Here is a 25,128-nt window from a genome sequence, read left to right as displayed (position 1 = left end):
TCCTGAATTAAGGTCCCATGAGGTCCACTGTGTGTGACAGCATGTGTTAAAGAGTGTTGGTAGGCCTCAGCTCAACTTATTTTGCAAAACTTCAAACTATTCCTTTAAAATTGAGTGTGTTTTTTTTTTTTTCTGAGAGCGTTTTCTCAGAGTCTGAAGCTCTTATTTCTCTGCCTTTAGTCCTGGCCTGGTGTCCTGGGGGAGATGTGGAGCCCCTCCAAGTTGAAGTTCTCTCCTTTTGTTTTGGTGTTTGTGGATAAATGGAGCTCTGTCCCTTTAAACCGCAGCAGGAGGTGGTGCTCTCCGGCGGAGGAGGGGAGGAGAGGGGAGGGGAGAGGAGAGGAGAGGAGGCCGGGGGAGGAGGGCCGCTTTGTGCGCCACACAGATGCGAGGTAAACGGACACTGGAGCAGCAGCAACAACGGGACCGTCCTGCTACAACTCTCCTGCTGAGGAAACTAAAGTGAATGTAGAGACACAGAGAGACTTCTCCTCCTCTCCTCCTCCTCCTCTCCTCCTCCTGCTCACTGGATTACAAGCTGAAACTTTACTGATCGCTCGTGACGCACAGAAAGGTAACATTTCTCCTCCATGCGCTGTTTGTATCACACTTTCCACTGAGTGTGTGTGTGTGCGTGTGTGTGTGTGTGTGCGCGTGTGTGTGTGTGTGTGTGTGTGTGTGTGTGTGTGTGTGTGTGTACTACTCTGAGGACAGACTCGGGTTGAAGTCGAGTAAACGGTGTGAAAATCTGCATCTCATTTGAATGTCAAATCTGCCCTGTGGACAATCAGCGCCAGGCTGTCTCCTCATGGAGGGACATGAACGAGCCTTCTGGCGTCCTCTGTGTCCTCAGTTAGCGCTAGAAGAAGAGTAAAAGGGCCAGAAAACATTAAGGAAAGTCACCACTTCAGCTTAAAGATCATGTATTTGTGGTTAAACTTGTGATTTGCTCTGTGTTTCCTGCTCTTCTTCTTGGCTTTTTTTGGTCCACAGTTAGAAAAGTCTAGTTTTCAGTTGTGCAAAACTTCTGATGAAGTCAATGGATGCTGAAGTAAATCAGTGTTGCTCGACTGACCGGGTTACTTTTTTTGTCGAAGAGCAAAAAACCCCTAAACATTCATCTTTTAGAGGCCAAAACTCATATTAAGTTGATGAAAGAAGTCATTAAAGGTGCAATATGTAGGAATTTTAGTTCCAAACATTCAAAAAATTAAAGGGGCACTGTGTAGTTTTTGGAGAAAATACTCAGAATTGTAATATTTACAATATTAATGAGGTAATAATACAATAATCTTTCCATAACTGGATAAACAAGCTGTTCTCGGAGGACAATCAGCTCCCCAGAACACTGTTTGAAGCGAGAAAGGTGGCAGGGTCCGCCACATGTAAACAAAGTAAAACAGTGTGGAACTGTGTTGTCCTTTGATGTCAATTTGTTTATTCAGTCATGAAGACAAAGAGAGTTTGTTTGTTTAGTTCGTTGAGGCATTATGAATCAGTCAACTCTTCCCCAAAACTACGTCATGCACCTTTAAAGTCAAGAGATTCTCAAATATAGAGGTGTTGTCTAAGATATCTGTCTGTAATCGATTATAAAACTACATGTTTATCTGTGTCAGAAGCCAAAACGACATGAATCTGATGAAAGAAGTCATTAAATGGGTTAAACAACAATGAAAGTCGATCACATGTCCACAGACATCCGGACTAGAAATCACTAATAACTTTCTAGATACTCAATACTGGGGAAACTAGGTTGGAGAGCCTCAAATAAGTGTCCCATTTAACTATTTTCAGCGACGGGAGGGCACATGGTTTAATCAGAGCAGGCAGATGGACTTATAAGCATCGGTTCTCTCCGGCTCAGGGTTACGTAACATTAATACTCTCTCTGCTGTGGGAGCCCAAAACACAGGAAAAAAACTCTGGGATTTCCACCAAGAGCTCAACAAACAAACCGCACGGCCACTTTCGCTTCATCCCTCGCTCCCCTTAAAACGTGTCCACCTTCCCGTGTCATTAGCGAGGTGTTCCTGTTTGTGTTTACAGACCTGGCACTTCCCTCTCATGGTCATCACGCCTGATGAACTGGGTAATGTGCTCCAGGATTTGCCACCGTGGCCGTGTACCTGCCCCGGCCCTCGTTCATCATTCCTCTGATTGGAGGCTCTTAAGTGTGTGCTTGACTTTAACTGCACTGACCATAAAGTCTGCAGGCCCGTTTTATAACTTCGGTTTCATTATTCCTCGCTCATCGGCAGCCATCGACCCCTTCGTTTCTTGTTAAACAGCCAGTCTGGACAAAAGCAGGAGGACATATTGACTAATGGGCTCGGCTTTGGTGTTGTCGTAGTACGACTGTTGACCTCTGACCCCCCTCTCCTACGCTCTGACACACAAACACACCCACACCCTAACAACAGCCATAAAACTGTATTTGTCATTTTTGCTTGATGAACCATTTACCCAGTGGTGTATCTGGTGGTGCTGTGCTGTTCCTAAACATCATGATTAATGTTTCTCCAGGACCGTCATCGCGACTGATTAAAATGTTACAAAGTCTTCAAAAGGAGTTGAAGAGGGTTCAGTGGAAAGTTTTATCTTCATTCTTAGGTTACTTATTATTTTCAGTTTTTTCTTCAGTTCTTTGTCACAGTTTGGTTAGGTTTAAGCAACAACAATATTTGGTTAGGATCAGGAAAAGACCATATTTGGGTTAAACAATGTTTACCATATCTCAGAAAGGCTAACTTCCCCAATGTGTGCATTTTTCAGTCTTTTTCCAAATCTTAAAGGTCCCATATAGCAGAAAGTGAGCTTTCTTGTCTTGTTTTATTATTATTATTATATGTAGCAGGTCGAGGAGCCACAGAAATATTGTGAAAGCATCAGAAAGTTGAATCCACAGAGAAATGCACACGGCCCATATTCAGAAACTGTTCCTTCAAACGAGCCGGCAGGACTTCCGTACAGTTGTGAGGTCACAATTATACAGCCACGCCTCCAGCACAGTCCCAAACCACCAGCAAAGCTGATACAGAAATAAAGTGGGTGGTGCCTGCTCAGGCCTGTCAGAACTGACCAATCAGAGCACGCTCAGCTTTTTTTTTGGGAGGGGGGCTTAAAGCGACAGTGAGTTCAGACAGTGGGTGAATACAGGTGCTGCCGGACAGTATGAGAAAAATTATTTTTGTGTGAACCAGAAAATCAGCATTACATGGTGCCTTTTAATGCTATAATGTCATTACAAAACTGTGATTGGTCAGTTGCAATCAGTTGGTCCTAGGGTAGAGGTGAGTGAGCTGATGTTTGTTAATTGAGATTTATCTCACAAAGCTTTGTTTTGATGCTGCAAATGTGGAAACTCGTAGGCTATTTCAGGTCTGGTTATGGCTACAGGGCACTTCAACTTTGAGAAAATGATTGTGATTAATAGATCGCAGTATTATTCTTTGGCGAGCTCGCCAAACCCTGTCCTGGAGCAATATTAATTATGATGTTGTGGGAGCAGCTACAACGCGGAGATGTCAGATCGTGCTTCACCCGACGCTGTATTGTTTGATCTGTTATAAAGAGAAATGAGACAGCTGGTGGAAAAAATGCTACAGATGTACACCTTGAGGTTGACAGGAGAGATTTAGGCCAAGGTCGGCCTCTGCCTGATCATCGTCACGCCACTTTTTTCCCAGCATCCTCTTTCCATTCTGTGTCTTTTTCCAGCGACAAGAGTGGTGCATTATTACACATCCCACTTCAAGCCTTTCAGCTCCTCCATTGTACGTCTCCTCCAGAGCTGCCAGGCAGATATCTCTCCATCAAGATCTATTGTGTGCTCTGCAGAGTCAGAGGGGAGGGGAGCATGTGTGTGCGTGTCATCTCTGACTGTGCCTTTTTTTGCAACGGAGAGCTATTTCAGTTTTTGCTCTGGAGGATACTGCTGCTGCTGCTGCTGCTGCTGCTGCGTAGTGAGGAAGCTGGCTACCTGCCCGACTCTGACTGCGCTGAGGTCATTACAGTTTTATACTGGAAGGAGGGCGTGCAGGAGGTGGGGGGTTGGGCAGAGGCAGTTTGACTCATTTGCACTCTGTTTCTCATGGAAACACTCACTTCTGGCTGTTTCACATGCAGTTACTTAAAGTGGAAGGCAACTAATTTCCTTGTGAATCAACTCCTGAGTCAGTATTTTATTGACGTGCATCTGGAGTCTATTTAATGTGAAGGTTTAATGTATGGAGGATAAACTTTTTGAGAAGAAATACTCTGTTTAGCTGGAGGCAGATGCGATAACGTACAGTATATTGCATTCTTATTGCTTCCCATGCCTTAAGAGATGCCAGGGTAAACCGTTTCGGTAATCCACCCACCTTTATCCCATGCTCCGCAGGAGACCCACAGGGAATGATGGGAGAATGACTTGACATTTGGTCTTCTTGCAGGATTTTTTCGGGCAAAGAGAATGATTGTGGTGTCTCCAGATGAGGCAATTTGCCCAGAACAGAGGTCAGTTTTAAGTCGTCAATATAAGTAGATCAACTTCAAAAATAGCAGCGCTAATATGCAGGAAAATATCACTTTTATTACATTATTGGAGTGTTTTCAGGGATGAACTTCATGGTCCCAAAGCCGTGGAAGCCTCCCAATTTCTCTGAAGTATTAATCACTTCAAAAATGAAGGAGGTGCAATTTTTTTTCAGCTGTTGATACTGGAAAGCACCAAGGCTTATGTTGAACTCCCCAAGGAGAGTTGTTTTGTCTCAGACAATTACAGGATTCACCCCGCCTGCAAAGAAAGCAGCCAGGCCTTTGAACTTTGAGGAGAAATTGTGCTGAGGATGCCGGAGTAGTCTTTGAAAAACGAGCCTTAATGTGGAAGCACAAATCCAACAATGCGTCAACCTCTTGAGGCTTTTTTCGCAGAGTATGTTTAACTTTGAACCGTCAACAAGAGAAATAAATTAGCCAGATTTCCATCAATCAGTGTATGAAAACCAGAGGTTTGCCTGTGAGAGAGCCATCATTTAGTCGTGTGGTTCCCAACCTTTGTGGCGCGTTGTCCCTGAGAACAAGTGACATGGAGTGATTTTCTTCTCCGTGTTTTGTTTGAAAAGGTTTTTTATAGAATAAATTATGCAGTAATCCATCAGAAGAAGCATAGATTTGAGGAAAATCCAAAAAATAAACATAATTTGATGTAGACAAGAGATGTTTTTGCTGTTATCCTATCCTGTTAATCATCTCGCAGTCCCTTGGGAACCCAATGATTTAGTCGACCGAAGGCCTTAAGTTCAAAGTTCAAATAGTAAATCTATTTTTAATGGTTATTCTGGAGCCAGACAATTTGAATATTGACTAGTTAGGGGTCAATAAGGTGTCAGCTGTTTTGGGTCAAGCCCCCCTTGATCGACATTCAAGGTCTAACCCCGTCACTCAGAGAGAAACCCAAGCTGGTTCTGGCACAGTCACACCACGGGCCCTTCACCGTCCCACTTCACAACAATATTTCACAGCTGTTCCCAGGGGAAAATGGGCTGCTTTCTCTTCCAACAACCAGTATGCACCTGTTTCTCAATCGCTCAGATCTGCGCCTGTTTTGTTTACCGTCATTGTGGTGGAAAAATAACCAGTTCGACAGGAATTCTCTTCCTGCGTGGAGCCATTTCACTTCTCAGTTGAAACGGCAACAACAGTGTGACTCCCAAACATGTACTTCAAAATAACTTTATGTAATGCTGTCAAACATTTACTGTGTTATTGTAGCGAGTTGGCATCCCTTTTGCGGCACCTGTCATTGTTTTATTTCTAGCACTGCATTGCTTAAAGCTGTAAGACCAGTTCGGATGATTATTGTGTCTGAAGTGAAGGCAGTCCCGTTGAGGCCGGACGCAGCAGCTTGGCTGGTTGATCTTAACGGTGAGAAAGTTTCAGAACATCCTCTGTGGTTTCTATTATGTACAAGGACACCACACAGAGACATCATTCATCATCGGCCGGCACACCTGTCCGACTCACATCCTCTGGAATCCTCTGTTATTCCTCTTGTGTAATCACACAAACATCTTTTGTTTCACACCTAAGATTTTGACTTTCTGATGAGGTCCATCCGTGGCACTGCTTTTAATCAGAAATCAGGCAAACCTGGGTCTTATTCTCGTAGTTGAGTCCATAAAGTTTTGCAATCCACCTCCGTTGTAGAGATTTTTGGAAGACTAGCTTTTGGAAAGAATGACCCATAAAGATCTGAAGCCTCCGACAGCTGCAGGGATTTCCAGCGGACTACATTCTGTGTTTGCTTTCAGGCAGACTCAAAGTGTTTCAGATGAGTTTTGTTAATGCAGTACTCGGTGCCACAGAGATATCTTGACTTTTAGTCCATCCCTACCTGATGCACACCTACTGTTTCTAATGCTGGCTTTCTGGTACAAGTTTGTATTCCCCAAGCCCAAGGTAGAGATAACCCAAATTACATCAGCGTTATCTTTTCAGACTTTAGAGCCACAGAAGACTCAGAAGGTCCAGTTTGTTGGATTTAGTGGCATCTAGCATTGTGGTTTCAGATTGCAACCAACTGAACACCCCTCATCTCACCGTCCTTTATGGTGGCAGCGAAAAATGTAAAAAAAAAAAGCTGCCTCAAGAGCCAGTGTTTGGTTTGTCCACCCTGGGCCACTGTAGAAATATGGTGGACTGTGTAGATATAGAAGGCTCATTTTTAACAAGTGGGCATATTATATTCCAATTCTGCCCATAAAGCCCTCTAAATCCTACACACTGGTCCTTTAATGTTTCATATTAGTGGAGGGCCCCTTTGAATTTTAAGTTTTCTCAGAAAGCTGTTAGAAAGACGCCCTGATCAAACTTGTTCTTATCAGAGTTCAACCCTATCTCAGGGCCCCAGACGGACATTTTAAACTGGTGGCCAAAAAAAAAAAAAAGGCCAAATGAAAAAGACCCACCAGCACAATTTACACTATATGTAAATAATTATCAGGAATAAAGGTGCAGAGAAACATTTTTCCTCATTTCCATCACATCCTGTGGAACAAGAAATTGCAATAACATCAATATATTTCTTAAAAATAGTGTTGGTGTTTGAAGTGCTCGACAGACTCAAAGGTGTGTTTATAGGCTAATTATTTGTTCAGTTGTAACTGTCAACACATCCAGTTGGGGCTTGTTAACATGTCGTTAATTTTTCAATCAGACCTGCTGAAAGCTACCAATGATGATTTTCATCACACTTGACAGATTGTTTGGAGCATGTGCAACCAAAACAGTCGCACCCTGGAAACCCTGCATGTAATAAAATGTCATCATAACCAATGGTCATAAAATATGAAAAATATGAAAAATATGAGAGTATGACCCGGGTTGACAAACACCAGACTCACCCTGTAGCATGTGATGGTACTTTTTTTAGTAAACCTTGAAAATTTCCCCTTAAGCACCATAAATTATCGTCCCATGTAATTTATTTACAAAACCTTTCATTGCCCTTAGAGTTTGAAACTGATAGCAGTGGTTGCTGTATGTATAACTGGTTTTATCAGCTAAACCGTGTAAATGAAACAGTCTGATAAGAAACTCAGACGTGCTCTTTCTTTGTCGTCCATTTCTACCAAAACCCAACATCCAAGTGCAGCCATGGCTCTATCAGCTGTGCTATCTGTAGCAGCACTAATGCTGGCTTCTATTCACAGTTAAACATTAACCACATATGAGTGCATTAAGTTTCCCTCCTCCACTCTCAGTCGCTGACACAGTATTGCTTTTAGCAGCGGGGCCTGCAGTTGAGCAATATATGTTGACGGGCTCACACACACACATGAAAACACACATGGCTGTTGGTGGTGCAGCTGGCCGCTCCGGTCCAGGCTTTGGCCTGTTTACAGTCCAGTGACTCCTCATTGTTTGGCGGCTCTGTTTGGACACAGAAACAGGTGGTTTCTCTCTCAAGCGTACACTGAAAAGACAAAGGGAGGGCTGTTGGCGTAGCTGCGGTCACCTCTGTGCCCACTAGATGACAAATTCATGCTGGGAAAGCTAGTTCAGGAGATAGGAACAGTCACATGAACTATTGTGGGCTCTTATCATGGTTGTCTGATGGTCCTGTGAGAACTGCCGGTTTCCCCTCTGAATAAAGACTCACACATCTTCCTGCTCCGAGCCTCCAGAGGACATTTCCAGGTCAGCAATCCCGTGCTGTGAATGGAATGTGGTGAAAAGTCACAATACCTTGATAGATAAGCATCTCAGGCCTTTGTATTAAATGAATGTGAATCACTGTAAATAGTGGGTGTCCTTCATGTGGGTCACCTCTAAGCCCCGTTTGCGAGTGTGCTTTTATTTTCCTTTTTATAGGTACGTGCGTGTGGTTTGGGTGTGCCGCAAGGGTTTGGTTCCTGTCTTCCTCTGTTCTACTTTGTTTTTTGTTCTTTCTCCTCCATTGTACTTTGTGTGACATTGCCGGTTCCTTAGTTACAGAGAAATCGTACGCCATTTGGGAACCAACTGGGTGTGTGCGCGTGTCTTTGTTTTTGAGCCGTATGTGTGTCAGCAAACACACCAGGCCGACTCTCCTCGTTGACCCTTGAACCTTGTCATGGGAGTTTGAGCGCGTTCATACACATGTCAACACAGTCACAACAGGTTATTTGTATGTGTATGTATTTGTGCAAAGTCTTGAAAGTTTGAAAAATACTTAATTTTAACTGTTAACTTCTTGCACTGGTTGCACTGGTGTACCTAACTTTTTCATTTAGGTGCAGCCAATAAGTCATTAATTAAATTAACGAATTTAGAGATGATGATAAGTCTGGAAATCTTTGGTTTAGGCACCTTGAAAGTGCTTGAAAAGTACTTAAAGGGGTCTTATGTAACAATGTTTTTAGCAATTGTCATGTATTAATCACTTTTTCATTGGCCATACGTGAGCAGGTTGTAACGTGACTTGCTAAAATGAGACCGTCACCGTCTCTCTTGGTAGCCTATACCAGCCTGTAGACGGTTTGTTTAAGTTGTTTATTCTTATTCAGATTTTCTGCGACAGTCGAAAGGATTGGACTCTTCTCGTCTTGTCGTGCCTCTTTCTGTTCCACCAACAGAGAGCAATACTAGTTAACGTTAGCTTAGAGATGGAGACCGCCAAAATAAACTAGCGACCAACTTCCGGCACAACACAGATGTTCCACATAGCCCCTTTAAAAACATCTGTATGAAGCCTGTTATGAAAGTTTCCAGGAAATCAAAGTTTATTGCTTCATTACTAAATCAAAGTATGAAACCAAAGCACAGAGAGATGACACTGACGATACCTTCAGAGGCTTTCCTGACATAATCAGGTGTTGATTCCTGTAAAGCTCTCAGGCTTTGGCACTTTTATCATCTGGCCAATAGATCTCTGTGATATACTGTCTGATGTTAAGTTGTGGCTTTTCATGTTGTCTGATGTCGTCTGCCTTTGGTGTTTTATTTTGTAGGGCTACAACTAATGTTCGTCGTCTTTTTTGATGTTTTTCCGATTAATCTTACGCTCAAAAAATGGTGAAAACTACTAACTAAAAGTTCCCAGAGCTCAAAGCGACATCTTCAAATAGCTTGTTTGTTAGACAAGGACTAACAACTTACCTTTTTAGAAGATGAGAACAGAATGTTTGATATGTTTGCTTTTATAAATTACACTTTTACTTGACTATCTAAAGGTATTTATTGACTAGTAGTGTCTAGAGTTGCAACAATTAATCGACTAGTTGTCAATTATCAAGTTTCTGATTCCAGTGCTGATTTTTGGATGTGGACAAAACAAGCCAGTTGAGCGCCTCATCTTTGACTTCGGGAAACATTTTTCAAAATTTTCTGACATTTTACAACCAAACAACTTTCAATTAATTAAGAAAATAATCGATGGATTGATCGGCAGTGAAAATAACCATTAGTTGCAGCTCTAGTTGTGTTGTTTCTAGTCTTACAGCTGTTTTGACATGAGATGAATTTAGCTGCCCTGCTCAAATCGAGCCCATATTAGTCGACCCTGATCAACTCCGTCTCAGTGAGCTGAGCTGCTGTAATGTAATCGATCCTCGTGTGCTTAGCTGGACATTCCTCAAGAGTCACTTCAGAATCTTGCACACATGCTCGCTCGCAGCAGCAGCGTTGAACCAAATCACAGTTCATGTAGATAAATCAAGCGAGGATGCAATTACGTTAACAATGTTCTTTACAAGCGCTGGAGCTCCAGTTCTCTGTCTCCGTCCTGGTTCTGGGATTTTCTCATCTCGTCAAACGGTTGTGAATTGCCATTATCAGCTTCGAGTGGCCCATGTTTGCGCCCTTTGTTTTCTCACTTGTCAGCGCAGGCTTTGTTGTTTGCCGTTTTGTGTCATTAAAGCTAACACCATGGGGGTTTATTAACTCGTCTTGTCAGTTAAGGCTCAGTGCTCGAGGCCTTTACTGCCGGCTCATGTGGTTGCCTTCAGTTGGGAGGCCGCTGATAAAAAAATAAAAGAATAAGGCCAGGAGCCGTTGAGAGGTTGACACAGTGCAGAGAGCGGTCACTTATCTTCCAGTCACACTGTGAAGCCTCCTGCTGTTTTCACCAAAGTTTGTACATGTGATTGTGGGTGTGTGAGTCTGGGGATCGTCACACTGGCTTATCTTTCTCGTGATTTTTGTCTATTTTGTTTCCCCCTAAAGTCTCATTCAGAGCAACTTGTTAGAGCTTCTGACCCTCTTTCTTTTGGAGATGTAGCAACTAATATCGCCAGTAAACTATTTGAACTCGTTAACTATACTGCGAGCCAATTGTGACATTGGCATCCCCCCTGCTGTTACCGAGCATTTTGTGTTCCCCTCTTCAGTCCTCAGTAGAAATTCTGCTTTGTTTTGTCGTCCAAGCAGCTCGTTGGACGGTTATTTCAACCGCTTGGCTCGGATCCTGCCCTCTGGTACCCGGCCTGAATGCTGTCTATTTGTCAGCAGACTGATGGGGCGGATTTCAGTGATTAATTAGACATGTACTCTCGTGTGCGCGCCCTCACACACACAGTACAGCACAGTCCCTTCACTGTGGGCGTAATGAGGGTCTGGGTACATTTCATGCAGGACACGGTGAAAGAACGTCTGTCGCTGTGCTGGCATGACTGAGTGAATCCAATGTGGTGACACCCTCCATCGCCTCTTTGAGGGTGGGATTCTCTTCAGTGCCTCCATCTGTGCCTTTCCCTTCTTCTGTGAAAGTCCCCGAGGCCTTGTTGCTTCACATGGGAAATGTTGTGCCCCCTTTACATTTTTAGCTCTGGATATTATTCATGCATAGAGAAGAGGGAGATTTTTCCACGAAACAGACTCTCGGGAGGCTTGTTTTGCGCAATTGCTTATTTTATAATTAAGAAACGTGTTCATTATGTATCTGTTTGGTTTATTGGCCTATTTCCTCTCTGGCTGGAGCGCAGCGTGGCAGCCCACCCTGTGTCTGACTAAACGCTTTGTCTGATTGTGCAGGAGCAACACATTATGAAAGGCCAGCTCGACTGGAAACAGAGAAATCATTTGAAAGCCCTGTCCTCGGCTTCTACATATCAGGATTTGAAAGGATTAAAAAAAACCACGTGGTGATTGCGTTGCTGGGTGTGCTCGGGTTGTAATGGGAGCTTTTGCAACACGGCAACAGCAATAGGAGATGGATTTTTTTTGGAGCCGGACAGGAGGAGGTGGTGGGAGGTTGGTTTGTGTTTTCGTTGGGTGGACGGAGGTGTGGCGTTGGCCGTCCTGAGCTCCTGTCACTCAGCGCAGAGGGCCGGCTCAGGCATGCTGGTTTTATTTGCTCACGGCGAACACGCTGTCCTTAATCCTCCTGTGGTTTTGTCTCTGCCTGTGTGGCATCGAGGCCCTGGAGGCTGATACACTACAGTTTGCACACACACACACACACACACACACACACACACACACACACACACACACACACACACACACAGAGGGCTTGTAGTACCTGGGCGTTAGTCGTGCTGATGTAGGTATATTTTCCCGCCAAGTTGTTTGACTTTGTCGCCCAAAGCCTTTTTACAGGAGGTGCGTTCACCATGACCATTACACAGTATATGTGTTTTTATGGGTAAACCCTCTAAGAATAGGTCCATTGGCTTATTTCCCATTGCCAAGTTGATGAGTTTGCCTTTTTGTTTGACTACTGCTGAGTCATTTGATGTGGGAATGAATGCTGATGGTACCCTTTCCCATTTAGGACAAAAGCCAGATGTTAAAGTGTTAAAGTGATAAAGACCTCAACATTTCAGATGATCAGAACCACTCACCTCTGTCAAAGTCCAACCTGTCGCACTCTTCAGTTTTCTTTAAGCTGCAGTATCGCCGCCATCTTTAAATCCAATAATATAAACCACTGCTGTCTTGTTGTATTTGAATATTTTATATCATATTTTCCCATGTGGCCTGCTAGCGTGACACATTTGCAGGCATAATGTGACAACATGTCGGCATCACCCACATGATATAAACTTTATTTTCACTTTCTTCTTAGAGCATTTAAGCATGTTTACATATTACTGAGAACAGATTGATGTTTTTCCTGCAACAACTTAATGCTAAAGGGTGCAGAGTTTAATTTAATAGCATCCATGCGTTGCATGTTAAGTCTGTCAACACCGACACATAAGCTAGTTAAGGCAGTAAGCGGGCCCACAGGTTGTTATTGTAATCAAATACGTTTTTTTTTATTTGTTTACATTCATCCTTTCTGAACAGAACCATCCTGTTCATCCTTAAGGTCTAGTAAACATGTCGAACACAGTTATGAAGCATTTTCAACGGCACAAAAAATACATTTTTACTCAAGAAGATTTGTGTTGAGCTTCCAACCACAACCCATATTTTCACCTTTAGGTACAACTATATATTAATAATTCATTTATGATCATATACTCAACTGAGGAGGACTGTTATTTGTGGTTGGAGATGCTGGACAGAGCTAGGTGACACTGCCAAAAAAAAAGGCGATTGACTCCTTCCTTGTTTCCAGTAGACAAGTTTGCTTTTCTATTTTTATTCTGTTGTCTCACATTCATCATATATCTCATCAGACTCAATCCAGAAGATATCAACGCTTCATATAAAAAGTCTTAATCAATAACAGTCTGTAGAGCTGATGATGGAAGCAGTTACGGTGTGAGTCATCTCGATTGTTCCGCCACCCTGTTGAGAGTTGTCGGTGCACATTGCCGATCAGACAGCCGACAAGAATCTGGCACTGACATGGAGGCCGGTGACAGGAAGCCAGTTGCTTTTTTTTAATATCCTCTGCTTCATTCGTTCATTCGTCGACTGAACCACGTTGAAGTGCTGTGTGAATGAGGACAGATGGAAAAGTATTTACCCGCCAACATCCTTATCTCCCCGATGCTCATCACAGCGGCAAAATTAGCGTGTCCATCTGTCTGTCGTGTTTTTATCACAGCCGATCGGAGCTGGAGTTGATAGACACCTGTGGCTATTTTGATGTGAAGTGAATCCTGATTGTACCCTTTCCCATTGAAGACAAAAGCCAGAGAATGTTAGAGGGTCAGTGTGAACCGGGTACAAGTGGACCTTGACTAAAGTTTCCAATCTGTTTGTCGTCTTCTCTTTTTTTACTGCTGCTTCGGTGCAACACATAGCAACAAACACTAATCACGCTCCGCAGGGCCACAACTGGTCAAAAACACCACAATCCATTTTTAATTAGCTTTAATGATAAATTAACTAACAAAACAAAGCTGTCTGTGATGGCTGTAATGGGACGTTAGGCAGCTGTTAAACCCCGTAGACATTTTTAAATGCCGTGTCATTTTCACCTGTTCCAGTCATGTGTTCGGCCTTTCGGGTATTTTTCATCCTAATTTGTTTTCTGTTTAGTTGCATCAGGTCCGGAGCAACAGCACTGTTATGAAAGTGTTGAACGGTAACTACAGAGAGCTCCAGGTGTGTTCACACGTGTTGGGTCTGTTTACAGTGGAAGCGTTCTTCAGTAAAATGGAGTTACACCTGTGTGAAATAGTATGTTCCTCGACACATGGCTGGTAGCCCTTTTGTCTGTCTCTTAAAGATATTTCTGCCATTTGTCACTCAGGGTTAGCCTAGGGCTGCGTTACTAGATATGAAGTCGAACAGGAAGAACCTGTCCTTTCTGCTACAGAAGAAACAAAGGATAGTTTACTGCAGATTTCTTAAGCGTTTGTTCTGGTTCGCTCTTCAGGTTTTGTCGGGGCGAAGCGGGGCTGAGTCTGTCCGCAATGTGAACAGCGTTATTTCTTTATCTGGTATTTGTGCGGTGAGTCAAGGACTATAAGAAGAAGATGTTTGACTGGAGGGAACTTCGAGACACGTGGAAAAAGCACAGCGAGATGGAGGCTCTGCTAATGAGCTCACCACCAAGGCTGCAGCCACACGATGTGAGGCAGGATCAGATTCATACATAGTCAATGAGGTTTACTCATTCTAGCATCTTTAGTAATGATAGTTTTGTATTCATTATATTTATTTATGTAACAGTTTCTGTGCTTGAATGCTCACAGAAGTATTTAAGTAAATTTATATATTATATATATATTACATCCAAAGCATATATAGAGAGAACTGTGTGCACTATAGATGCTGCTGATGGACAGACCGGTTCTTGTTGTTATTCCAGTGCTTTTGTTATCGTCGGCCTCGTCTCCCCCCGTGGGAATCAGATGTTCAGGCTGGAGGTTACGGGCCTCACAAAGTAGGGCCAGATGAAGTTTGCCGACCCTCTTTGTCACAGTTCAGAACTTTTTCCATTCTTCTGCGCAGCTCCATTGATGAATTGATTAGCGATGTCGTAGATGGCATAGGCTGACTCGTATATATTAATTTGCATGTCAATGTTGCTGACAATAGGGTTGAACAATGGAGCAGGTTCTGGCTAGTTCAAGGTTATACAAAGCAGAGGATTTCTTTACTGCTCTGACAGCAGGGCCTCTGAGTTGAACATCATATCTATAAATGGACAACAGAGGATATAATATATAATATGCAACATTTCTGCATTAAAATGTCGACTAGATTTGTTATATATTATGAGTTGTGTTCTCACATTATCCCAAATGTTTCCAACAATGTTCAAACCCAGAGAAATCCATCATTTTAAAATGTTTCAGTTTGTCGTCTGTCACTACAGGAAACGTCAGATGATACAACAGAGAGGAAGGAAGTCGGCGAATGTGACTAAACATAATATTACTAGAACTTCCAAACATTACCTAATCTTTGAACACTTCTGCCTGAGTCGCATCAAATATATTTTCAATTGCTATGGCGCTTTTTTAACAATGAGGACAACAACTCCCATGATCCCACAGTACTTACTGATGTCATCAAACTGCGCCTTTTTTTTTCAATGCTTCGATTGAGAGTGACAGAAATGACATTGTGGAGCAAGCTGCATCGATTATTTCATTAGTTAAATTAATCTCCAACTATTTTGATAATCAAAATTCTCATTTTCTCATTTGAGGAAACACAAAGCTACTTTTTTCACCATTTTCTGACATTTAATAGACCAAACAACTAATCAATTATTCTAGAAATGAATCGCCAATCAAATTAATTGAGTTGCAGCCCTGCTGTGCGCTCAGGGCCAGACCAGGCAAGACTTTCATGTACAAATGCACTTATTTTTAGTTAAAGTCACAAAGTGACTAACTTCTTGCAAGCCCAAATGAAGTCGAAACAAAAACACGTCATCCATCCATAAACTCCATACTGTCTTCAGAACTGAGGAAACATAGTTCAAGTTTTAAAACCCATTTCATATTCTACAGAAATCAAGGTAACCAGTCAGACAGTAGTTGGGGCCCTGTAGTTGTTGCGTAATTGCCCTTTACCTGACTCCATGTAACTCTTACGTGGATGCTTCTACCTTGTGAATAAATGATAGCCTCTGGCTCTGTCTCACTTTTAAAAATTTAAATGCTGTCAGAAATAAACCTTCTGCAGTCAGTGTATGCCTGCTGCCGCTTTCACTTGACAGTAGTCGAGCTGTGATTGGATGAGCAGCCCCAAAGCCTCTTTTTCTGTGTTCATCGGGTGGAAAGGAGAGAAAGTGGCGTGGGGATAGCTGAGGACTGTATGGCGCCTGTGATCCTCGGGATTACAAGAGCGAGACTGAACGCTGATGAGCATGGTGGTTGTTATGATGTCATTCTGCGCGCATCAGAGTCTGCCAGCGACATAAGATGCTCTTAATCATTCATGGCCCTGTCACCACTTGTCTCAGTTTGAGCTGGAGTCATGTGGCACTTTGAGTGCTCGGTTACATAAAGGCTTCGTCACCGGCTGGCACGATGACTCAGACTATAGTTCTCAACTAAAGCAAACAGGAGAATACTTATTACCTCTTGGGGCATATTCAGAGCTCCAACACAAACATGTTCAGCTATATGTGTATGGTTTTGTGTTTATATTGGCAGCTATGGCCCAGTAGTATGTTCGGTTCTGCTCTGTGAGCCTGTAAAAAAGAGGGCTGAGATGGAATTTTGCCCCCAACTGAACCGTGAGAGCATGTGGAGTGGGCCATACGGGCCAGACTGGAATCCCTGGTCATCACGTTGACCTCTGCACAATGTACGAGCAAACACAAGAGCTATGACTGTATGTTTTTCTATCTGTCTAGACACTGAAGCGAAAGGACATTTTTATTACTTTCATTTATTTAAGAGTCAGTCATGTATTATCCTCCCTATATTCAAACAAATCAACAGATGATAGCACCAGAAATATAAATAGGAACATTTAGTCCAATCCTTACTTTTACCATCCCTCACACCCGAATGAATAAATGAAGGAAAACATCCACTCAGTCATTCTGTGCAAATGTCTAAATAGAGAATATACAGAAAGGGGAACAAGTTTAAAAGGGGGAGATTGTAGATTGTCACATGAAGATTGGAAACCATTGAAACAGAAAACATATTCAGTTTTTTAATGGAGTAAATCTACAAATTTTCCAAATATGAAAGAAAGGAGGCCAACATTCACTGATTAATTCTTCATGGAGTAAGAATGTTGATAACCAATAGTCTGAAAATTGGAGATTTTCCCTTCAGGCTAGCAGAATATGTATATATATATATATATATATATATATATATATATATATATATATATATGTATATATATATATATATATATATGTATGTGAAGTCTTCAAATGTCTTGTTTTGGTCCACAACCCAAAGATATTCAGTTTTCTGTCATAGAGGAGGAAAGAAACCAGAAAATATTCACATTTCAGAAGCTGAGATCATTTTGACTTTTATTCAACCAATTAATCAATTATCAAAATGTTTGCAAATTAATTGAAATAGTTCACAACTAATCAATTAATTGCTGCAGCTCCGGTGAAAACCTGAACATTTTCCCCCAAAACAACAGTAAAAAAGATCCATTAAGGTTACCCTCTGTCTTTAAAAGAACATTTACCACAGCTACTGTTTTTATATGCAGGACATTAAAGTGCTTCTTCAGGTCTTTAAAAATGCTCGCTGCGATGTTATTTTGAAACAGTAGAGTGCACATGACACCGCCATCCTTCATAATTTATCTTTTAAATAGTACTGAAAGGCTAGAACTGAGTATGACAGGACTGCCTGCAGGCCGTACTTCATCTTTTGTCATGCACCACAGTAATGGCGTCTTGATGATCCTTGGGGGGGTTGGAAACTATTCCTCATCAAACACTGAAGGGGCCCCAAAAGACATAAAATGGGCCATTTCCTTGAATGACTTAAGGTGTGAGGTTTGCACCTTTTTGATATTTGAGCACCCGCTGACATACTTTATGCAGAGGTTGAATGTCTTTCGAGTGACGAGGCACATCAAAAGCATTCCCCTTCAGCTGTAGCGCTGTGGCGATTGTCTTATTTCCCTGCATGTGGTCACCAGGAAGGGCTAATCCATCTGAATGAGCTGATCTCTCCATGTAGGGGATAAAAAATCCTTCTCTCTCCGTGTCTCCGGCCCCGGCTTAGAGACAGGAAGCTAGCTTGGTAGCCTGATGTTGCCATAGAGAAATACAAAACTGTGAGCAGCGGGGAGGAACATATGAGTTGATGAGTTGTCTTGAGTGGTCAGTCACACATTCAGAAGCCTTTTTGTGCAACTGGCTGTCGCACAAAGCATGAAGCAATAAAGGGTTTAGCTAATTATAGATCATTCTGCATTAATCTAACCACTATGAGTCAGCTCAGAGGGACTTCGATGGCATTTGTTTGCTCCGTGCAATAATCTTATAATTTGGCACCCAGTTGCTGTTTGAATAGCTTTCGTAACAGTAAACCCATTCCATTTGTCACATACAAGGGTGTGAACTCAAACTCAAATTGCTTTTACAAGCGAACTTGCAAATAAGCTTTTCAAGTCCTATTGTTAATGCATTTGCTGTTTGTCTGGCCTTCTTTTGTGCCATCCCTGTTTTGTTGTGGAGACACCGCATCTCCCCCCATTAGCACCGCCAGAAGTACTGCAGGAAAACTTGAATGAAGTTGTTGAATATAGACGATTAAACCTTGGCAGTGGATGGAGTTCAGCTCTCTTCGGGGATGATCTCTCTTTTGAAAGAGGAGCGAACAAAAAAACACAGCACCAGCCTTTTATCATCCATCAAACCCCCCTCTGTTCGCTCCAGTGCTACAGTTGCCTTTCCAATTGAATGGGTTCTTGTCAGAGATGCAAATGTTTTCATGGGTGACGTTGGCTTTGGAATATTGTTGAGTGAAGCCCCCCATTCATTCACAGTGGTGATGCGCGCACAGACCCTAGAGCGTGGGCTTTGGCTCTGGTTTTGAAAACACTGAGAATGATGGGATCGCTGTCTGGCTAAAACAATCGAGACCCTTGTTAATGTCAGCGACACATGGAGCTAGTGGACTGGAGGTAGCGTACAAGTGGGTGTTTGAACCGCTTCTCCACCCCGGTTTTGATTTAAGATCATGTTTCAAGGCTGGAGCCGCTGGTGATTTACGGATAGTTTGGTCCAAGTGCTAAAAATGAGCCTTATTATCAGCTTATTGAGTCAAAGATAATCAGAGCAAGTACAAGATCAACGTGACCTGGGTTCAACCAAGAGCACCCGGCTTTTTTCATAAAAGAGCCTTTAATCTATGACTTTGCAGAAACCAGAGCTGATTGAAAAGTTGCCCATTGATGTGTTTTCAGTGACTGAGCAAAATATTCTGTCGGGGGTGCTCAGATGTCTCCTCCAAGGCCAAAGAGATAAAGTCTAAAAATTGAGAGAAAAACACAAAGAGCGAGTGGTTGAACGCATTTTATCTACTGGCGATAGGAGGGTTGGAACAGAGTGTAAGCAGAATGACTTTCTGAGCTTCGCTGTAAGTCGATCCGTGCTGAAGAAATGCTGTTCCACTTCACTCTTTTTTTTTTCTCTCCCTTCATTCTTTTATTCCTGCCAGCTTGAACTGCTCGCGCACCCAGTATCCTGTGTCTTGCTGGTTATGTAACAGTCAGAGGCCTAAATGGGAACTAAAGCACAGCGGTGACAGCGGACCCTGCAGCCACTTGAAGAAACTGAATGCGACAGCAGCCTATTAGAGACTTTAGAAAGAGCATGAAAATGTATCAGAAGAATTGTACCGACGCATTTTGAATGGGGATTTCTTTTTGCCGTGGTCAGCTTCACCAGGGGTTATCATCACTGGTGAAGTAAGGTGAAGGTGAACTTTGTACCAGAAAGCTTTTCTTCACCATTACATAACCTCCTCATAGACTTTACTAGTGAAGAACCACTCAAGTGAGGATTCAATCTGAGGCTCTGGCAAGAAAAAGTTTCCGTACTCGATGCAGATCAGGACCGAGTGAGTTATGTGATAGTGGGCGATGAGGAATGAATAGACGTAGTTCTTTAGAGAAGCATTTTAAAGTGCTATTTCACATTTCCATCTGAATAGAATGGTGTCTGTTAAATTAATTGCATGTTTCCACATCGCCCGCCAAGGTGCATAGCTTGGCTTAGTTTACATAAGAGCTGATGGGGCTTTAACGATCTCTATTCTTCTTCTTTACAGGCTGAGATGAAACCAGAGCTGGAGGACCAGAATGGCTGCACGCATTAAACACCTGGAATTATACTTTCTTTGACAACATTTCCAAAGAATTTCTGGAAGAAACTCTCCTGAACTCCTACAGAAGCTAGTTAAATTTCTTTTCTGTGGATTATAAATAAGGGACTGCCAACATGCCTATTCTCAAGCAGCTGGTAAACAACTCTAACCAGTCGAAGCGGCGGTCTCGGGCCGACCTGACCGCCGAGATGATCAGCGCTCCGTTGGGGGATTTCCGCCACACCATGCACGTCGGCAGGGGAGGAGACGCCTTTGGGGACACTTCATTTCTTAGCACCCGATCAGGGGAACCTCCCAGGGAGCCGGAAACCAAACAGGGCTCCCCGGGCCCCAAACCAGGGCTGCTGTCCCGCACCTTCAGAAGCAGCAAGCGCTCGCAGTCAGTAAACCGGGGGGACAAGTATGAGTACAATATGATGGCGCCTTCTGGTGGCTCATCCAACTATGTGAAAAACGCCATATCCCTGCCTTACCTTAACGATGAGGACACCAACAGAGGACACCAGCTGCCAAAGAGCGTCTCCTCAAGTCCAATGAAGAGGCTGGCAGAGATCGAAAGCAGGCCGGTAAATGGAGCGGCAGCGATGGCGACACTGGATGCGGAGTTCGACGAGCGCAATTTCGGTGAACTTACAGATTTGCCTCCGTCTATGCCAAAGGGAGGCGGAATGAAGCACGCAGAGTCGATGATGTCCTTCCACATTGACTTGGGGCCCTCCATGCTCGGGGATATCTTGAGTGTGATGGAAAAGAAAGGCTGGGAGGAGGACGACCTCGGCTACGAAGAAGGCAAGGGCAGCGAGGGACACGGGTCGCCCCCCCTCATCCCCCACATAGATGACGAGGTGGAGGAGCAGGCCCCTGCGAGGCCACCTCGCAGCATGTACCAGCAGAAGGCCGTGGTGGATCCCTACACCCCGGAGCTACACGCCAGGAACAACCACCACAACATGGATAGCTGCTCTGTGTCCAGCTCCGGCTCTGCCATGGAGGAGAAGCCTCACTACCACATCCACGACGGCGACACGGACAGTGCCAAGTACAGTTCGCCACGTGGGGAGGACGACAGAGATTTCACCTTTATGGATGACGACGACGATGACGAGATTCGAGTGTAAACTGGAATCACTGCTATGAACAGTCTTGAGGGACACTAATGGAGAGGACTGAGGCGTTGGGAGGCTATCGCAAGCTGGGGAAAGGCGAAGGGAGGGAGTTAGCAGCAGGGCCACATCTGATTTAAGCTTCTCGTAGATCACTCTAATCTCTGTACACTTTGTTCAACATCATAAATAAAACCAATTAAGCCTTATTCACTGTGCTGTAGCCAGGAGATGTGAGCTGAGTACAAACAGCTCACAAAGCGGGACTCTAGGAAGGTTTGGGTTGTTAAATGTTGCACATTTTTTTTATGCAACGTCAAACTCTGAACTCATTATCATTGGGAAATTCTCCAATTTGAAATGCTAGTTCCCATGTCACGACCTCGTCCTTGTCAGAGGTGCGTTAACAAAGGAGAAAAAGCAACAAGCCTTTTGTTCTGAGCACTTCACTCGTTGTTTTTTTAAGAATTAAAGGGTGACCGTGAGGTTAGAGAACTGTACCGCAACCGTCAATCACATGAATATCACATTTGGAGTGTGATGGGGGAGGATGTGTGAGGTCACAGACATGCTGTGGATGTGTACTACAGATTCTGAACAAGGAAGAGGGAAAAAAAGAAAAAACAGAAGTGAAATTCAGATTGTTTTGTAATCTCTGAGCGATCACAGAGCTTCTCCTGCCAATGACAATGTTCTGGCATCAACACTAAATAGAAAAAGTAGATATTACTTTTGTTCACGTTTGACTTCGAGGGGTGATTTATGCTTACTTTTATTTTATGTACATAAAGTATCTGGAAGGTCTGGCGCCTGGTTTGGTAGCTCATTACATTAGCATCATCTTTGCTGCAGTCTCTCTTTGGCAAGGTCTTGATTCTTGAAATTGGCAGACAGCTGTGGTATTTATTCATTCATTTTCATAAGGGATGGATCTTTCTTAATGTGCACAGTTTGGTCTTAAAAGTTTTGATTTTGGGGTTTTAATATCTTTTGGAAAAACTTCTGCATGGTACTACAGAGCGAGCGAGCTTCTTTCCGCAGAAGTTTTTTGCTACGCGGCACTTAATTATCAGTCACATCGCTCCTGCTATCACTGTCGTGGGAAGGCTGTATCAGTTGACAATGAGCTATGTTTGAGAAAATGTGAAGAGGCCTTTTGTATGTGTTCTGTGTCTTTTTAAAAAACAAGGGAGAAGTGGTGATTGTGGCTAATTATGTGTCATTTCTGTGTCGTCACATCGTTCCACGTCATCGCTGAGGTTTGCAGGATAAGCAGGTCAGCAGAGAGACTTTAAGTTTGAAAGGGAGCTGCTGCAGTAGAAAAAATGATTATATGAAATTAATAGTTATGGCTCTATCCCAACGCACACCTCGTCTCTCCCGACACGTGTTCGTGCTTGTCTCTAAGGGAAGAGAAAGGGTGTAACAACATGTACAAAGTGTTATTAGAGCGCAGCTACTTTAATAGACGGGCATCAGGTATGTCTCGGGGCAGTGAGAGTGGCAGATAGTTTCCTGAACCGGCCCCCACAAGTGATAATATTCACCTCTTCTACACAACCCAAATCACACAGTAGGAACAGATGTTTAAATCAGCCAATCATCTGGCCCTTTCCCAGTCTACTCATTAAGTGTGCTGGATTACTGGCCCCCAACCAGCTGGAACTGCTCCAGGAACAGCAGGGTCAGGGACAGACAGGTGGGGCTGTATCTCTTTGGCTTTTTTTTTGTGTTTTTGCTCAGTAGGCTCCTCCAGGTTCCCTTTCAGTTATGAATAAGGCAGAAAGAGCGCTCCTCTCTCTGGTATCCGTGATTAATGTCCGACCTTTTTTTTATTTTGTGTTAGAAAAACTAATTGCCACGTTTGACGAATGGGAGCGCTGAGTTTCCTGTTGTGGCGTTGATGCAGGGGTGTGTACATAGAATCAGGATGCTGTGCCATTCTGCCTTGGGTTATTTTAATGTTTTTTTTGGAACCATGTGAACGGGTTTGTGAGGAAGTTCTGAAATGAAAAAAGCGATCTGGAGGGAAACTGCCAAGTATGTTCTAACCATATTATCGGGTAATATTAGCAGGATGTTGTTTATTTTTTACCTAATGTATAGATGATGCAGTATGATTGGAGTCATACCTCTTTCATATTTTGATGTAAATGGGCCAAATTTGACTTTTGATTTTTTTTTTACTTTGATTGATCGGTTGTGAAATCTGTGGTTTGTGGATTGTTTTGGGGCAGCTGCAATCCCTCACGTTCATCACCATAAAATGGACACACTAAAAAAAAAAAGAAGAAAAACACTCCTTATCTGCTGTTGGTTTCATCAAGTAATGTAAATATAATTTGTGCCATCGATGATTAAAGTAAACAATCTCTGTTATCAGCAGTGTGACTAAGTGTTCATGGCGTGAGAACCAGAAGAATGTTGGGGGGGGGGGCTTTTTTTTAACACTAATCTGCACATTTGTGGCCAAATTGTATTTTGCAAATACAAATTAAAAAAATCTTCCACCAATCTGGCAACCCAGACTGTTAGAGGTAATTAGAGAATTATGGAAAAGTATACTAAATTACACCGTGATACTTTCTCGTAATTGTCTTAACTTCTCTGGCATTTGTTGTGTTTTCCTCTGTGGGAAACTCCTAAGTAGGCCAGAATAAAACCATATAAAAGGAATTTGCAAAATACTTTCAGCCTCAGGTCTGCTTCAAAGTTTTCTCCGTGCCCTGACAGAAGTGATTTGGCGAGTGGCAAAAAAAGATAAGGACTGCGAAAAAAGCAAAACGACTGGCTCAGAGTTCAGCTGTAGAATGTTTTCTCTTTTCTTTTTTTTCTATTCAGTGGCTGTAGTGTTATGCCAAGTATGTACTGTTTTCTTTTCCTCTATTCCTTATTCTGGTTTTACAGTATATTAATATATTTACCTTCCTCACTTTCCTTTTTCTTTGAAATAACAGCTATATTTTTCAATAAAAAGAGAAAGCTGGTAATCTTTAACTACGGCTCAGCTGCTTTTGTTTAATCTCTTAATAAATCCATCGCCGCAGGAGGCTGACTGATTTTTCAGACTCTTTCGCAAGTTTGTTCACTTCCAAAATAGGCAGAAACGCTCGCTGAAATCTGACCTTCAAGTAGACCCAAGAAGTTTTTACTGAGGGAGCCGCTGAAAGAGTTCCAGACCCCATCCACAGTTTAACAAACACCCACTTGGAGTTGATTATTCGAGATAAATAAGCCTGAAATGAAAGATAAAACCTCGTCTAGCAGATTCCACATTACAGGCAAGATGAGTCTTGTTAGCTAATTAGCACCCTGCAGCCTGACGCGGATCTTTACAGGCTTTAAAGCGTAGTTGGTAAAACATAAAGATACTGAAAACACTCGTGTATACCTCGTGTTTCATGACATGCATAGCTTGAATTGAGTATTCACGATAAACCAGGAGAGCAGTAGATTAGCTGTGCAGATGGAGTACATCACAGCTTTTTCTCTTTCTTTTTTTTTTTCAAGCCTAAATCCAATTCCTCCAGCTCGTGGCCATCTGGATGTGTGATGACAAACAGTATTATCTCCATTATTCCCACACTTGACGCACACAAGTGAGTCGTCGCTGGTTCCGAGCCAACACTGTGGCCCATACGTGTCTTCTGCCAGCTGTGTGTGTTGAGGACAGTGCTATGAAGACCATCATAAAATGGCCACTTAAGTTAGAGGCCAGAGGGGAAAAATCCTTCATTTCCATTTTTGTTTGTCATCTAATTATTATTCAGCTCATCATCTTACTGATTTCACGCTCAAGGAAGCGTTATACTTACAAAGCTTTACATAATATAATGTCGAGTACTGAGAGGAGGATGGTTGGTTAAAGGTTAACTGTT

At 42.9% G+C, this 25,128-nt stretch overlaps 1 protein-coding gene across 1 annotated transcript; it reads left to right on the top strand.

Moving 5' to 3' along the window:
- Positions 1–379: 379 nt before the first annotated feature.
- Positions 380–24,247, top strand: cdc42ep4b (CDC42 effector protein (Rho GTPase binding) 4b). The gene is made up of 2 exons (XM_073490048.1): positions 380–574; positions 20,091–24,247. The coding sequence occupies exon 2, from the start codon at positions 20,261–20,263 to the stop codon at positions 21,263–21,265; it is 1,005 nt and encodes a 334-aa protein (XP_073346149.1). The 5' UTR covers positions 380–574; positions 20,091–20,260; the 3' UTR covers positions 21,266–24,247.
- The last annotated feature ends 881 nt before the right edge of the window (positions 24,248–25,128 follow it).

This window comes from Pagrus major, chromosome 20, assembly GCF_040436345.1.
Source record: "Pagrus major chromosome 20, Pma_NU_1.0".
NCBI lineage: Eukaryota > Metazoa > Chordata > Actinopteri > Spariformes > Sparidae > Pagrus > Pagrus major.
This window is presented reverse-complemented; position numbering and strand designations above follow the sequence as displayed.

Coding starts and splice junctions, on each gene's coding strand:
- cdc42ep4b (XM_073490048.1), top strand. CDS start 20,261: ATGCCTATTCTCAAGCAGCTGGTAAACAACTCTAACCAGTCGAAGCGG.